The sequence below is a fragment of the Amyelois transitella genome, chromosome 20 (genome assembly GCF_032362555.1).
Source record: "Amyelois transitella isolate CPQ chromosome 20, ilAmyTran1.1, whole genome shotgun sequence".
Taxonomy (NCBI): Eukaryota; Metazoa; Arthropoda; class Insecta; order Lepidoptera; family Pyralidae; genus Amyelois; species Amyelois transitella.
In genome coordinates this window covers 843,036-861,402 of record NC_083523.1, presented here as the reverse complement: position 1 = coordinate 861,402, position 18,367 = coordinate 843,036, and the positions used below count along the sequence as shown (strand labels likewise).

The 18,367-nt window shown below is 36.8% G+C and overlaps 1 protein-coding gene across 2 annotated transcripts in view; it reads right to left on the bottom strand.

Moving 5' to 3' along the window:
- Nucleotides 1-18,367, bottom strand: part of LOC106135336 (ubiquitin carboxyl-terminal hydrolase 8-like) — a 35,019-nt gene that overhangs the window by 5,110 nt on the left and 11,542 nt on the right. Inside the window, exons 12-19 of one of the 2 annotated variants that reach the window (XM_060949914.1) lie at nt 17,892-17,905; nt 17,593-17,596; nt 17,141-17,233; nt 16,257-16,373; nt 3,043-3,173; nt 2,616-2,715; nt 1,942-2,070; nt 1,175-1,369 (exon numbers count right to left, since the gene is read on the bottom strand). In XM_060949914.1, the coding sequence (XP_060805897.1) occupies nt 1,175-1,369; nt 1,942-2,070; nt 2,616-2,715; nt 3,043-3,173; nt 16,257-16,373; nt 17,141-17,233; nt 17,593-17,596; nt 17,892-17,905 (783 nt within the window). Of the gene's footprint in view, nt 1-1,174; nt 1,370-1,941; nt 2,071-2,615; nt 2,716-3,042; nt 3,174-16,256; nt 16,374-17,140; nt 17,234-17,592; nt 17,597-17,891; nt 17,906-18,152; nt 18,297-18,367 lie in introns of those variants that run through there. The other variant, XM_060949913.1, reaches the window with a different exon arrangement.

The following is an 18,367-nucleotide window of genomic DNA, read 5'->3' as shown; positions in this document are numbered from 1 at the left end:
ATAACATCACGCCTTTAAATCCCTATTTTGTGTTAACACTACCCATACAAACAGCTAAAAGGAAACAAGTGAAGAGACGAAATTTGTCCGCATCCATTTTCACCTAAATTCTTAACGTTAATGAGATTTACTTTTTATTATCAGGTCAACCTAATAGTCTCACATGTACGTATAACTTCGTAAGAATTTTCTTTCAACTCCTAACCGTTGAGGAGTTGTACCTTCCATCATCAGCTCATTCACATGGGATGATGACTATCAGACGCAAATACTTAAACAGATCTATGAAATTGTCAAAAACGTAATTGCCTGTAAATTTGAGGTTTGCCCTTGATTTCCCTGGAATACCATCATCAGATCCTGACTAGGTAACAACGGGACCAACTTGAAAGTATACTCTACCGAACAAAAAAAGAATCACGTAAATCGGTCCATAAATCTCGGCGTAATCGGTATGCATAAATAAAACACCCGAATTTTATTTTCTATTAACTATCACGAGGCTACATCATCCCTGAGTAACACAGGCTATATTTAATTCCAGTTGTAACAAGATTTCAGCCTGTGGAAGAAAAAGCCCTGTCGAGATCATTAAAAAACGCTATATATAACCGAATTACACGTGGGCGAAGCCGCGGGCGGAAAGCTAGTTTTGAAAATAAATCTATTCTATTCTAATATACCTAGACGAACGTATCTTGATCAAATTAAGGACGTCCTGGTAAAGTTATGAATGTGGATGAAGCGAAGGAAGTGTGCAGAGATCGTGGCAAGTGGAAAGAGGTAGTCTCTGCCTACACCTCCGGGAAAGAGGCGTGATTTAATGTATGTATGTATATTTGTATATTGACGTCCGATGAAAATGCTGCAGTGTAGTTTGTTCCGCCGCTCCTTCTACACATGCGCTTTGGAAGCGGTAATTAGATTTAAGTTATGTGACGTTAATAAGTGATACCTTGTGTCCAATTTTGAAAATAAATCTATTCTATTCTAATATACGTAGACGAACGTATCTTGATCAAATTAAGGACGTCCTGGTAAAGTTATGAATGTGGATGAAGCGAAGGAAGTGTGCAGAGATCGTGGCAAGTGGAAAGAGGTAGTCTCTGCCTACACCTCCGGGAGAGAGGCGTGATTTTATGTATGTATGTGTGTATGTATTCTAATATCTTACACTTAGCGAACACCGATTCGCGTTGGCGGGCAACTCCAGCGACAGATTCGAGAACGACTCATAAGTGACACTCTGCTTCCCGCAAGTGGTACACCTGACCGTGGACTTGATCTGGCCGTAGAAGAGTTGGAGTATGAGACTCTCTTTGGACTTGGTGTACTCGTACCACGCTTTCTCCGAAGCTGGCAAGCTGTCCTGTTGATGGGACAAGAGAACATATTATTAGTTAAATTTTCTGTTGCTACATCTATTTCTGTGATATCATACATTATATAAGTCACGTCTATATCCCTTGCGGGGTAGACAGAGCCAACAGACAGAAAAGCCATGCTCAGCCGCTTGGCTTAATGATAGAATTGAGATTTAAATAGTGACAGGTTGCAAGCCCATCGCCTAAAAGAGAAATCTTAAGAATAAAAGCTTATGCTATTTTTATGTATTTTATTACATATATAATATTGACAATAGAATAGACTATAAGTCAACTTAGCAGCACCTGCAATTTTTTTTTCTGGGTGAACTTTTATAAACAATTCATAGGTTACCTGGAAGAGATCGCTTTTAATGAGGTCGCCTTTTGTTTCTATGATTTTAATACATGTGTATTCGCTGTAATTTATTGTAATGCAATAAAGAGTTATTGTATTTATTGAGCCTTTAAATTACAATAGGTGGACTCAATGCTAAAAGCATTCTCTACCAGTAAATTTTAAGAAAATAGCAAACAGAAATATCCTATTTGAAGATACAAATATTGAAAAACAAACCTTATTTGGAGGTGCGTTGATAGTGAACTGAAGATCTAGATGCAGCCAGTCCATTAGGATGGTGAGAAACTCATGAGAATCCTGCTGTTCGCAACCACGAAACGCTCGCTGGTGTTTTCCCACTTCGTTCTGTCGAGAAAATAAAGAGTAAGACTGAGAAACGTACGAGAAAACTATGCTTATATTCTCTTTTTATTCGTTTGGCGCAAATTTCCGTTACATCGCCAGCCTCACCTCTCTGGAGAGGAGCCCGGGTAGAGCCTTTGACCATGGATTCTTGATTGGGTGGATCAGGTTTTTGCAAGAAGCGACTCCCGTCTGACTTCCGAAACCTTTATAGGGAAACTCATATAAGATCACGATGAAAGCTAAACTGGATTCATACATTCCTATGATCATGTCTATATCCCTTGCGGGGTAGACAGATCCAATAGTCTGACAAGACTAAAAGGTCACGTTCAGCTGTGCGGCCTAATAATGGAATTGAAATTGTGATAAGTTGCTAGCCAATCCCAAAAAAAAAAACAATCCTTTCCAAAACGTTTATAACCCTATCCTTCAGACGCCTTTATACGACATCTATGGAAAAGAACTGGAGTGATCCTATTCTAAAGTGCTGGTAACCACACGTCACAGCACTCAGTGCCTTTAAGGTACAGTTATGACAGACTTACCCTTAAATCTTTGATAGCAATAAACCTGTACTGCCCGGACCACAGGGCTCGAACTACCGCCGCCATTTCCTCGGCTATCACGCCTCGAGTGCTGTGAGACCTGACGAACATACATAAATTTTTAATGTTATATAAATGGTCTATTCAACGCAAAAATATTTTTTTAATTCGAACCATTTGTTCCTGACATTAGCGCGTTCAAACTCTTCAGCTTTATAATATTAGTATAGATTTATATATATATTATCAATTATCAATAAATGCCTCTGGCATTTTCTGTTGAACTTAATGTTGTCTCCCGTCTATTTATACAAAGTTTCTCATCAGTTATAACAGAAATGTTTATTAAAAACCCACAAAGGTAGTTTCTCACGTTCACAAAACCAGTTTCTCACACATTTCTCACCAATCTTTTAATGTTTCTCACCTGTTAACGTGCTCCAAGTACTGGCCTGAACAGAAGTACGTGACCAATATGCTGGTGTTGTTCAGGCACTGTATGATGCTGTTCATGTAACATGTATTGCCCAGGTTCTTCAGACCGGTTAGACCTCGTTCCTAGACATAGTAGAGTAAGTTAAGAATATATTTTTATTAAAAATATTTTTATAGCGTAGTTGTAATATTGAATGCACACTTCTCTTTTTTCGGTTCGAACTTAAAATGCAAAGATTATTTTGCATAAAAAAATTATGTGGTAATTTATAATTTACTACCTTGTTAGAAAAAAAAATTGTCCTGCCCCGGTAGTATGACACTCGCGACGCTGTTGTTATACATACATAGAATCGTATCATATTCGAGCTTGCATAAAGAGACCGTGGCAAATGGAAAGATGTAGTCTCTGCCTACCCCTCCGGGAAAGAGGCGTGATTATGTATATAATCATGTCTATATCCCTTGCGGGGTAGACAGAGCCAACAGTCTTGAAAAGGCTGATATACCACGTTTAGCTGTTTGGCTTAACGTTGATACCTTGGCTGTTGCTATCGCGCGAAAATTTATCGCCGTCCCGTTACACGACATAATAAAAGGCGAAATAGCGATAGTTTTTCGCGTTATAAACAAGGCGTTGCGCGTGCCATATTACGGGGGGTGTAAATCTATTTTAACTCTAACACTTAGTTTACACACGCCTTAAAGGAAAGGAAAGAACTTACCTCTAAATAATCAGGTCACAGTAAGTATTCCCAAAAAGCGTGACTATGAATCAAGCAGGAGTCGTGTAAACCTTAACAAATCTTTTCACAGCATAGCATGTAATCGGTTACATGCTGCCTTTAACCAAGTCCGTGTAAAGATAGTCAGGGAACAGTCAGTGAAGAAGAAAATGTCACGTATTGTTAAAGTCTTAATAATGTCACGATTTAATAAATGTCTTTGCGTCGATGTCTCTGAAATAATGGTTATATTCTACCGAATTGCCTCTGGTTCACAAATTCGGTCTACGACCAATTCAAGAGAATTTTCTAATTGGTTTGATTTTTAGATAAATCATCAACTAAATGCTGAAGCGAAAGATGCAGGGATCGTGGTAAGTGGAAAGATGTAGGTACTATCTGCCTACCACTCCGAGAAATAGGCGTGATTTTGTATGTATATAGCTATATCAACCGTATACAAGACGACCATTAACCTCGTATGACCTACCGCTCCAACAGTTTTCCAAGTAAGGTCGCGTCCAGACTGTTTGGTAAACATCGTGTTCCCACAAATAAGCCTATTTGCAGGTTTTTTTTAATACTACTAGTTTTTCTCAGTAAAATACCATTGCAGCGATTTCAGTCTTTGTCATCAGTGGCCTATCAGTCTTTTCAGACTGTAAGCTCTGTCTACCCCGTAAGGGATATAGACATGACTATATTTATGTATGTAGAGTAATCATAATCGAAGAGCGGTATTCAAGAAAGAGATGGGGGTAGTTAAGAATGATCTTATAGGATTATACCAAGTGGAACTTATAGTCCTTATCTAAGTGTATTAGACGTAAATATTTTTTAATTTCTCGCGTGATAATTTGCAGGAACTCCTCAATAGCGGGTGCCTTTATCATATAGATAGATATACACTTTATTGCACCATAAGAAATAGAAAAAAATACACAGGTCATGAGGTACAAAGGCGGACTTATCGCTAAAGCAATCTCTTCCAGTCAACCTTAGGATGGGAGGAAACTAAAAATAAAAAGGCGATTGGCGCAGTACGTATAAAATAAAATACAAAGCATAAATATACCTGAGCCTTACATAAATACATAATACATTATATATCATATCAAATGTGTACACCAAATTTAAACCTAAAAAAACCGAGACGAAAAACCTTCCAAATTTTCGGACCGCGAACTTCAAAATCTACAGCCGAGAATCCGGGATATGCATTGATTAGAGTGAGAGAAAAAATATATACATAGATAAATACGAAACGCGTCACCGCTAAACCGACGAGCTCTTTTGAAAAGACATATGAATGTGTATGAAACAAAAGAAGTATGATACAGTCACGATATATGTATGTATAAGAGACAAATCATAAATAAGTAAAGTATTTATGTATGTATATCTGTTTGTTTTATTTCCTTCACTTCGTCCCCAAATAGGTTTCCTCAATATATCAAAAGGCATCTTGTCACAGGAAATGGAACAGAAATATCCTATTGACAATTATTACACTTCCTTGTAAGCCCAAGGATTGTTTGAGGAAATGCAAATATGGGTGAACACGTTAAGATGAATAGTAGACTGATTCGTACATACATATAGTCACGTCTATATCCCTTGCGGGGTAGACAGAGCCAACAGTCTCGAAAATGTGTGTGATTTATATATATTAAAAGAAAGATTGATGAATTTCGACATACGCTTAAATCACGGAACAGATTTTGCTATCATTTAGTATAGGTAGATACGAGTAGTTCAAATGAAGTAACCATGTCCTACGAAAGATTTTTTGCTGATACCGCAAAACTCTGACCAAGATTCGCATTAAAAATACTTTCGTGTTAACAAAACCAATACAAAAATTACACGTTCAAAAATCACGCTTCACTTCGGGGTAGGCAGAGACCTGATTCTTTCCACTTGTCACGATTACTGCCCACTTCTCTCGCTTCAACCTTTTATCGATCATTTTACACAGCTCAAGTCGGGTTTAAAAAGAAAATAGGCACCAACAAAATTTCATAACATTGAATTTCTCAAGTCGATGTCTGACCTTGGCCTTGCGTTTCGTGCCGACGCCAATAAAAAATAACAATTTCCCGAGAGTGTCAATATCCAGTTGCCGGAAACTAACTAAGGCATATTTTCCTATTATAGGTCATACATACATACATATGGTCACGTCTATATCCCAGTCTTGAAAAGACTGAATGGCCACGTTCAGCTATTTGGCTTAATGATATAATTGAGATTCAAATAGTGACAGGTTGCTAGCCCATCGCCTAAAAAAGAATGCCAAGTTTGTAAGCCTATCCCTTAGTAGCGTTTTACAACATCCATGGGAAAAAGATGGAGTGGTCCTATTCTTTTTTGTATTGGTGCCGGGGACCACACGGCACTATTATTATAGGTAATCAAAAATAATCGTGTAAAAACATCGTGAGGAAACCTGCACATTCAGGCAACTGGATGTGTAACCATGATCGATCCGATACAGGTTAGGTTACCCCGCAAAGGTTGCGGAGGTCGCTTCGTGCAAAAACCTAACTCACCCACTCAAAATTACTTCATAAAGCCATATGGCTAAACGTTGCCTTTCAGTTTTCCCGTGACTGGTGGCTCTGTTTAACCCGCAGGTGATATAGACGTGAATAGTCACGTCTATATCACCTGCGGGTTAATGCTACATATAGATGTACGTATATATCTTTAAGAATATTATGTTATTTAATTTAGAGAAATGTACATATATTATGTATATGGTGAATAGGTATCTGTATGTTTTCTGATGCAATCAAGGTGTAAGATCATTAGACAAAATAAAATTTATTATACGGGATCATAACTTATTGTAAAGTGAACAATAAAAATAATCTTTTAAAATCAAATGGGACGGGACATTTAAGAAGAAGGAATAACGTTACCACAGAGTTACGACGATCGAATATAACATTAAACTTTATACCAAAGCTCTTGGACTAAAAGATGGTTGCACTTTTGCTAGGTTTTACATAATATGTACATACATTAGTGAAGAATATTATTAATTTCAGACAACCAGTGTACGGAGAGGTAATGAATAAGTTTTCTAAGTCACTTGTCAGAGTTAATTGTGGAATAAACAAAATGTGTCATTCTTATATTATTCAAAGGTCATTTAAAATATATCGCTTTAAGTGGTAAGGACGTTTTCATGTAAATATTATTTCTTTTGGTGCAAAAAAGTTGCGGAGACTTTTGTTATCGTGCGCTAGTAGTGACCACGATATGTAGTTGTTAATGTCAATTTTGACCACAGAATCAGCTTCTTGGCAACAGTAACAAAAGGAGCACTAATCTCTCCTACTATACTCACCCGTCGAAACAGCCAAACGATGTGATTCTGCGAGTACTTTAGTCTGACCTTGACTTTCAGCACCATGTTAGCCGTGTCCAGGGGTATACATCTCTGCTCGTAACGCAGAATTTTGTTCACTCGCAAACAAACCTTTTATAATTTACACACACTTTTCCTTATTAACAATTTTCACGATAATATTTCGTTCGTTCAATGTCAATACACCAAGTTCACTGAATATTTTACTCATATCACCGACTTGTTATTTATATATATAAAATTAATCAAAATTATTGATCTGTTGTTGTTTAGACGAGACCAGTTTTATATTTAGACAACGGAAACAATAGTACAAGCAAAACAATGAGATAAAAAATAAAAACGGTCGATATAAAACTCGCGATGTTTTTCAACATTTCCTAATATTGAATCTTGTAACTGTTCTTTTAAATCACATTTTTGTAAAACTAGCGTTTCTTGATATATATACTATGTTATTGTGAACGTAGAACGCGTACAGTCGTGAGTATAGTTGTGGTGGTACTAAGTTTCACGTGGTTGGTGGGTGGTAGCGAATGAGGGGTGCTAGGGTGGGTGGGAGTGGTGGGGCGACCATGAAGGGCGACGGTCGAGGAATTAAATTGTTTTCACGGTAATTAAAATAGCTCGACATTTATTGACATGACATTGAGTTATCATAAGGCATTTAATTGCACGAATACATACATACCTACGCTTTTTTCCCGGAGAGGTAGGCAGATACTTCATTTTTCCACTTGCCACGATCTCTGCATACTTCCTTCGCTTCATCCACATTCATAAATCTCTTCATGCAAGCCCGGCCGGCGGTTTCGGGTACTCTTGACCTGACCCTTTGCCAGGACGTCCATTGCACGAATGTAAGTTGGCTTTTTTTTTTTTGTTATTGGTACAAATCAAATGTTCTTGGGAATCATAAAAATATGAATTTTGGCGCGGGCAAAGAAAATGTATACATATACATACTAACATTTCGCTCTTTTCAAGACTGTTGGTTCTGTCTACCCCATAAGGGATAAATACGTGGTAATATGTGTTTAGGTATATTAAAATAAATTTTTCTTTACCAAAAAATGTTTTTGTATCTAAAAAAAAAACATTCCTATTTAATACTAATCTCATGGTCACCGTCACAGTACAGGACTTGAAGTATTTGATTGATTGCGCCGCGACCGTGTGCCATTGCAAATGAGAAACACACAGGCGTTTATACAACAAACTAATAATAGGGATTAAATAACTAACTAGTTGTTTAGTTAGTTTTGTTGTGTCAATTTTATCAAATTCAATATTTCATTCAGTAAAAAAAGGGCCTACGCAGGCACTTTTTCACGTCATTGTACATTTTAATAAATTAAACATTACATACATACTTATGGTCACGTCTATATCCCTTGTGGGGTAGACAGAGCCAACAGTCTTGAAAAGACAAACAGGTCACATTCTTGTGTTAGGCTAGGAATTGAGATTCAAAAAGTGACAGGTTGCCAGCCCATCGCCTAAAATAAGAATCCCAAGCTTATAAGCCAATCCCTTAGTCGCCTTTTAGGACATCCGTGGGAAAGAGATGGAGCAGATGATGCTCGCCGTTCCGTATTATTTTAAAATAGCGATGCCCAACAGGGTTCATATTGTACCTATTTATAAGCAGTAACTGTAATTTAACTGATGTACTTCACGATATGCACGATATGATATAAAGATTTTGAATTTGAGTAGTCCTATACTTTTTTTCTACAGGTGCTGAAAAACCACACGGCACATGTTATACTGCATTATATTATATATTTTACTGCATTATGTTATTTTACTCATTGCACTTGCGTCAAGTTCAAACCGCGATTAAATTAAACGCCTAAACCTACGGTCACGCAAACACTTTTATTTATTGTTTCCTTGTTATACATGAAATATGATACCTAACTAGCGAAAGTTCGCCTCACTGACCCCGTATGAGTCAGTCAAAACCTGCACCAAACATATAAATAAAGATCTCCTCATGGGATAAGTCCGCCATTGCAAGTGATTTGTTTCTTTTATAACTATGTACTATTTTCTTGTTACTGTGAAAATTTCTATGCAATAAAGATATTACAAACAAACAAGTTAAAAAATCATAAATCACGCCTCTTTTTCCGGAGGGGTAGGCAGAGACCACATCCTTCCTGCCACCCTGATCCTTGCATACATCTTTCCCTTCGTCCACATTCCTAACTCTATGCAAGCTCGTCGATTTCGGCTACTCATGACTAGACCTTTTGCTAGTTTGTATTTAACAGACATATATATAATCACGTCTATATCCCATGCGGGGCAGACAGAGCCAACAGTCTGGAAAAGACTGATAGGCCACGCTCAGCTGTTTGGCTTGATGATAGAATTGAGACTCAAATAGTGCCAGCCCATCGCCTAAAAGAAGAATTCCAAGCTTTTAAGCCTATCCCTTAGTCGCCTTTCACGCTATCCATGGGAAAGAGATGGAGTGGTCCTATTTTATTTTCATTTCTATTGACGGCCGGAACCACACGGCACAATTGTGTATTTAATAAGCAATTATTTAAAGCGCCGTGTGGTTCCCGGCACCAATAAAAAAGAATAGGAGGATAGGCTTATAAACTTGGGATTCCTCTTTTAGGCGACAGGCTAGCAACCTGTCACTATTTGAATCTCAATTCTATCATTAAGCCAAAAAATAGCTGAACGTGGCCCTACAGTCTTTTCAAGACCGTTGGCTCTGTCTACCCCGCAAGGGATATAGACGTGACCATATGTATGTATGTATGTAATTACTTAAGTAATACCCGTGTTGTGACTGTTGTTCTCATTTAGCGAGCTAATAAGCGGCGGGCACGTTTGCTGTTAGCATACAACACTAGTACGGCCTCCGAGCCTTGAGGCACGCGGCTTGGTGGGTGGGTTACGTCATTAAGGGTGAGCGTTCCCGGTGAGCTGACAAGACTGTTGGCTCTGTCTACCCCGCAAGGGATATAGACGTGATTATGTGTACGTATGTGTATTGGTAAAATAATTACAAGTTCAAATCATTCGATTCATCATTAGTTTTATACGTTCATTCATGTTTTTTAATGTAGACAATGTGCATTCATTCGTCCACGATTTAGATTTAAGAGATCTATGTATATTTATGAATTGACGTCCGGTGAAAGTGCTGCAGTGTAGTTCGTTCCGCCGCTTCTTCTACACATGCGCTTTGGAAATGGTAGTAGTTAGAATTAAGTGATGTGACGCCAATAAGTGATATTTTGTATCCAATTTTGATAATAAATCTATTCTACTGAAAATTGTTTTGAAAAATGACCTATCATTTTTCCCACTCTATCGTTTTTAAAATGGTTCCTTCTAAATTAAATAAAATAAAAAAAATTGATCAAAAAAAGACAAACATATTTTTAAGACAAAAGTTAACTTCACCGACAAGAGTTAGCTATTAGTACTATTATAAATATTAAGACGAAATATAAAAAAAATAAATGTTGCCGAATATTACCCCTAAGTTTAACATTTGATATAAAATTTTAATATATGTACATCTTAATTTTTGATAATTTTTTTGCTATATAATTTGTCACTTAAAAGTAAGTAGTTCATTCGAATAGAATGTACCTAATATTGTTTATAATAAAAAAAATAATATATACTCAGTTTCAGTATTCAACGTCATAGCCTTAACACTGATTAACTTCACTGGAATTTCAAGACTACAAATCTATAGAAAGCAATTATTTACTATATAGCAGATACTAAAAAAGTGGAACATTGAAAAATGAATATAATTTCATTATCTTCAATCACGAAGCCTATCCTTTAGTCGCCCTTTACGACATCCATCCATCTGAATCTTAATTCTATCATTAAGTCATCAGCTCAGTCGTCAGCTCAACACGTCAAAAGACTACCTACTTACTTGAAATTTGACGAAATTAATAAAACGCATTGAGTACTAAAACTTACCTGATTATTTATCTTTCTTGTTTGTTTTATGCAAATAATTCCGACACTAAAACTTTACTTTTATCTTTTTTTTTTATACAAAAATTCAATGCTGTCAAAAACGGTCGAATGTGTATAAGTTTTCGAACATAATGGTTTATGGTCATAGATTCTGATAAGATACATTTCTAAGGTCAGTGACGTAATAGTTAAACATGTAAGGGTATTCACGCGTCTTTTCAGTGTTTATTTATGTAGCTTGCATGTTTAGCTATATATTATGTAGCTTGCATGAAAAGATTACATTAACAGCCTATAAAAGTCCACTGCTGCACTAAGGCCTCCCCAGAAATGGGGGGATTTTACCCATAGTCACCACGCTGGGTTGGTGACCGCAGTGTCTATTGATTCTGGACTATGTTGTTATGTCAGCGTAGTTGGCGCTGCTCCCGCTTAATCCCTTAATCGCTGTTTAAGATACCCACGGGAAGATATGGGATGGTGCTATTCTACTCTACCGCCACTGCACGGCCATGATAAGATTGTTGAATGTATATAAAGCTAAAAAATTATCCAGGGTTCACAGAAAGTCCTTGCCTTGTAACTCTGGGCAGAGGCGTATGTTTAAGCACTAATTGAAAAATTGTTATATGAACTCTTGATGAACTGAAACTGCACTTTGTTTTGAACTTAAAAACATGCACTTTAATAAAATAATAATACTTATGCTAAACATCAAATCGACCTTATCGTATATCTTAATGCAATTCCATGTGAACTCAAAAATTTTCTTCTTATTTTTTTGTAAGTGGCCAGTTGCAACCTGGTAAACGAAGTAAAGAGTTTAAAGCAATACTCATTTTGAATTAAACCAAACATACCGCCTCCCAAGGACAACTATTGATAAGATGTCCTTCGTATTTTTTTACAACATCTGATTTTCTGTACTACTAATTCTAAAAAACAAAATAAAGTAAAAACTATTTCATTTACATTTGTTCTTTTATGAATATTTAGGAATTTGCAACTATAGATCTTAATTAGCAGCATTTACACCTGTAACAATCCACCCAAACACAGTATTTTGAGCTATCATGCTGCTTGATGAATTTTTTAATATGCCTTCTTTTATTATATGACTGTAAGCGTCTGCTCCTAACAACATATCTATTTTCTTAGATGTATAAAATTCCGGATCAGCAAGGTTTACAATTTGATTTAACCACACAAAATCTTGTTTATTCATATTCTGATCTGGCAATAACGAAGTTATATTATTTACAACATAAGCATTGATTTCGTATTTAAAATTACAATTGACCTTAGAATGAACTGGAAACCTAACCATATGATTGATCCTTGTAACTTCACTATTATTAAGCCCTGAAATATATCCTTGCAGTGGTATCTTTTCTAGGCACAGATTTTGTACTGCGGATTCTGTAATAAAACTTGATTGTGAGCCTTGGTCTATCAATGCTCTTAGAACTTTATGTTCACCTGTTTTGGTTTTCATACCGATTATTGAAGTAGGTAATAAAACTTGTTTATGTCTTAACTCATTACTGGATTTGAAAGTTGTATTATTTTCTTCATTTGACACTTTCCGGTGTGGAACTGTAATACTATTTTGTTCTACATTACTGGAATGTAAAAGCGAGTGATGACGTTTCATACAAATTCTACATAAGCTTGGTTTTTTACAATCAATAACTGTGTGATTGCCACCTAAGCAATTAAAACAAATTTTATTATTTTTTACAAAATGCAATTTGTGTTCTAAAGACAGCTTAGCAAATTTTTTACAAAAACATAATTTATGTTTCAACAAGCAATATTCACAAAGAAGTTTTGAATGAACTTTGTTATGTAGTGACTTTGAAAGTAAAAGCGTACTTTTGTTTTCATGAAACTCCATTTTTAGATCTATGCACTCCAAAGCACGAAACCTAACTTCAAAAAAGTTCTTAAACTTTTCAAATGTCGGTAAGTCATCAGCATCTGAACTAAACACGCTCAATTCCCACTGCTTACGAGTCTCTGGATCCAGTTTACTCGCAAGGATATGAATAATAAGAACATCCCATGTAGTAACATCAATATCTAGGTTTTTAAGAGCACTCATACAATTACAGGTAGTATCCAAAAGCTGTTTTAGTACGATAGCAGACTCTTTATTCATATGGTTTTGTGCCAGTAGTCTTTGAAGTATTTTATTTACTAAATATTTTTTGTTATTATAACGCTGATCTAGCTTTTCCCAGCAGCGGGCATAATTTGAATCAGTAATTGGAATATGCCTAATAAGCTGTTCAGCTTCATCTGTCAAGAAACTTTTTAGATAATGTAGTTTTTGCACATTGTTAAATAAACTGTTATTATGAACAAGAGAGAGAAATAAATTGCGAAAAGTTGTCCACTCTTCATATTTTCCGGAAAAGAAAGGTATCGAAATTTTTGGTAATTTTACAAAAGAACTTGAAAGATTTTTATTACTACTGTGTGACTCTGCTCTAATCTGCTGTGAACTTAAGCTGTTAACTTTCTTTAAACAACTCATCATAGCCGATTTGCACTCCGTATACGCATCGGCTACCTCATCGTATATACAATTAGTTACATATTCAGTACACTGTAATAAATCGGTATTTGAAATGCTGTACAACTTCGTGTCATTCTCTCTAAACAAAAACCAATCTTGTTCTAAATTATTCAATTTAACTTCTATACATTCAGGGTATAAATACTCTTCCGAACAAGTTTTAAAATTTAATGAAGCCTTTACAATTCTAGATTTAAGATTACTTTGCACATTTAGTATAGCATCCATGTTATACTTTATATGAAAATGCTAAGTATTTAATGTTGAAGTAAACTATTAGGACTAATAACTAGTTAACACACCTATAATGAATTGCACTGTTAAAATTTACAAGGATATATACATATAAAATGTGTCTATATTTGCATAACTAGATAGACTAAACTGATAAAATAATTTGAACTTTACAAAATGTACTCACAAAGTATCGAACAAATGTACTTTTCACAATAACCGTAGGTACACTTTCACTATACACGCAGCTGCTCCGATCCTTGATGCTGAACTGACATAACTCCTAGATGCTTGTTCTTTGTACAGCATATCTACTAGCTGCTGTAGTAAGGAAGGAAGTTGCGTCTGAAATGCTTCGATTCTTGAGGGAAAGTAGTGAGCTTCGACGTTTTAGAGAACGTAAGTAGGTACTTACGTTTGTAAATATGTAGGAAAAGTGCGTACTCATAAAGCGTGTGTTTATGGAAAAATTATTAGACGGGTAAGAATTATACGTAGAAGTAATAATATGTACACGAATAAATTACAAATACTATGTACATGTACAGATGAACGCACTATGATGCATCATAAGTATAGAGCTGGAAATTATGTGGCTCGTTAGGACCAATGTTTAAGCACTAATTGAAAAATTGTTATATGAACTCTTGATGAACTGAAACTGCACTTTGTTTTGAACTTAAAAACATGCACTTTAATAAAATAATAATACTTATGCTAAACATCAAATCGACCTTATCGTATATCTTAATGCAATTCCATGTGAACTCAAAAATTTTCTTCTTATTTTTTTGTAAGTGGCCAGTTGCAACCTGGTAAACGAAGTAAAGAGTTTTAAGCAATACTCATTTTGAATTAAACCAAACACGTAATATGAATAAAATTGACGAATAAGTCGTTCATCCATTACACATTCTTACACACTCTTTAAAATATGTCAAACAATTATTCAAGTTTAGGTTGAACAGCCAAGGCGACACAACACATTGTTGTTCTACATATTTTTCAATGTGACAACACTCTATTTATCCCAAAATCAAAAGCTAGAATAAATTGAATTCTCAAGTGTTCGCATTAAGCTTTTCATTCAATTATCAGTCAGCTGTTTGTTCCGGTAACATCTTCTCAGGGGAGTAGCCCAGAATTTTCATATAACTTTCTTAGAACCGATTTAGAATACCCTACCCGCATCTCTCTTCCCCGATACATATAACTTGGGGATTTTCAAGGCGTAAGAGTGAATAGGCACTATTTGAGTTGCGTGCACCACCTTAAGCCTCATTTTGCTTACCACCAGGCAGATTGAGGTATGGGGCAGTCAAATCTAATTGTAAAAAACCTAAACAGAAATTCCCTTCAGTTGCAGGTTTCCTCACGATAATTCTCTCATCGTAAAAGCAATGACGCGACCTACATAAGACAGTAATCCCTTTAAGCGCTTGTTCATTGAACAGAGATTCCTTATTGGCGTACTACGATGACGCAGATTATATGCGTCAGTGGCATAGTGCATCGACCGATGGTCGTGACGCAAACGCTTGAAGTCTTTCTCTCGCACATCACAACACGTTCCGAGTTCGATTCTCAGTTACATACATAGTCATGTATATTGCTCGGTCTTCCCCGCAAGGGATATACGTGTACTCAATTCATTGTGATTGGAAAATAAAATTTTCGTTGAAAAGTATATAGGTACTCCGCAGTTAGATCTCTGTAGAAAAAAATATTTTTTTTCTTCTTTTTAGTACTGATAAAATTTTACCATTATATAGATAAAAATATAGAATTACACTGTCTAAATCTTTTATTTATGTCAAGTCTTCCCGTCAGTCATTTTAGGATCCTGTCTAAAAGTCACGATGAAAATAGTTAGGTACTCATGTTATTGAATGTAACTGCTGGTTAGCCGTGTGGATCGCAGCACTTCAGAATAGTACCGCTCCATATCTTTCTCATGGTTGTCCTGATGATGAGGTATTGATAGACTAAAACTCATACTTGAAAATCTCTCATATAGTGTTCGCTAGATGGCGCCACTAGACACAGAGATTCGTACTGCTGTCTATTTGCGGGATTGAGATCTCGCCTTGAGTGTTGCTATTACAGAAATCTTTCCCAAAATTAAAGGTATTTTTAGACTAAAACTCACCACATCTCCCCACACAGGTTGGAAATCTCGCATTTAGTGCTCGCTAGATGGCGCCACTAGACACAGAGCTTCGTACTGATGTCCACTTGCGGGATTGAGATCTCGCCTTGAGTGTTGCTATTACAGAAAGCTATCCCAAAATAAAAGGTATTTATAGACAAAAACTCACCACATCTCCCCACACAGGCTGGAAATCGCGTTGGTAGTGTTCACTAGATGGCGCTACTTTACAGGGCTTTGTACTGCGGTCCACTTGCGGTATTGAGATCTCGTCTTCTGAAGGTATCTGCGGGATTAATTCGGTATGAAATTTTCGGTTACTTTTAACCAAGTACTTTGTTCGGATTGAAAGTCCGAAATAAGAAAGCTAACTCTATTCCCAAAATTACATATTCATAGAGAATGTTGCTTCATGTCAAGTGCTACCAAAAATTTGTCTTCTTAATAAAATTACAGATTTTCCTGTGTTACGAGATACCAACACAACGATACTATATTTTATAATAAATACTCATACAGTTAAACATCAAATACCCAGGCCAATCAGAAAAAGTTGCTTTCTCATCATGCCCTAGCCGGGATTCGAACCCGGGACCTCCGGTGTCACACCGGAATATACAAAGCAATATGAGTGACCATACCTTGGATATATTTGTACCGGAATAAATAAAAGAATATGAATAATGCCGTGTGGTTCCCGGCACCAATACAAAAAAGAATAGGACCACTCCATCTCTTTCCCATGGATGTCGTAAAAGGCGACTAAGGGATAGGCTTACAATCTTGGAATTCTTTTGAGGCGATGGGCTAGCAACCTATCACTAGTATAAATATAGTATCGTTGAGTTAGTATTTCGTAACACAAGTTTCGAAATAACTTCGAGGCTAACTCGATCTGTGTAATTTGTCCAGTTTACTAGTTGAATCTCAATTCTATGATTAAGCCAAATAGCTGAACGCGGCCATTCAGTCTTTTCAAGACTGTTGTCTCTGTCTACCCCGCAAGGGATATAGACGTGACCATATGTATATATGTATGTATGAGTCACATACCTTGGGTATATTGGGCGAGGACTGCGACCGGTTGAGCGCCCCCTGCGGGCTGTCCCCGGGCGAAGACATGTAGGCGTCACTGTCTTCGTCTTGCTGCCGAATTGTATTATATATATATATATATACAACGGTTTATGTCATGTTACGATCAATTTTGATACGGTTACTGTGTATAGAGAGTCAATTGTCTATGGATTATACATACATACATATAATCACGTCTATTCGTCTTGCTGCCGAATTGTAATCAACGGTTTATGTCATGTCACGATCAGGTTTGATATGGTTACTAAACAGTAGTTCTCACTTCACTCTCTATACGCAGCCAATTGTCTATGGATTATACATACATACATATAATCACGTCTATTCGTCTTGCTGCCGAATTGTAATCAACGGTTTATGTCATGTCACGATCAGGTTTGATATGGTTACTAAACAGTAGTTCTCACTTCACTCTCTATACACAGCCAATTGTCTATGGATTATACATACATACATATAATCACGTCAATTCGTCTTGCTGCCGAATTGTATTCAACGGTTTATGTCATGTTACGATCAAGTTTGATACGGTTACTGTGTATAGAGAGTCAATTGTCTATGGATTATACATACATACATATATAATCACGTCTATATCACTTTTTCCTATTGGTGCCGTGTGGTTGCAGACACGAATAGAAAAAGGAATAGGACCACTCTATGTCTTTCACAGGAATATCGTAAAAGGCGATTAAGGATGGTAAACTTGGGATTCTTCTTCTAGGCGATGGGCTCGCAACCTGTCACTACTAAATCTTTTCAAGACTCAATCTCTCAGTTTTTTCAATACTGTTGGCTCTGTCTACCCCGCGTTCTACATTCATACGTATGTATAATCACGTCTATATCTCTTGCAGGGTAACCGGAACCAATAGACTTAAAAACACTGAAAGTTGCCTGACGGCCACTATTCTCGCTCGCTCGAGCTCCAGGTGGAACCCAGTTACCATCATCCTCAGCTGCCTACCTGCCTGGCCAGCTGCAGCTTCCGCTTCCGCTCGCTCTCCAGCATCTCCCGCTTCCTGTCGAGCTGCGAGCGCTGCTGCCGGACCGCCGCCATTCTCGGTAGCTGGAGCTCCAGGTAGAACCCAGTCATCATCATCCCCGGCTGCCTACCTGCCTGGCCAGCTGCAGCTTCCGCTTCCGCTCGCTCTCCAGCATCTCCCGCTTCCTGTCGAGCTG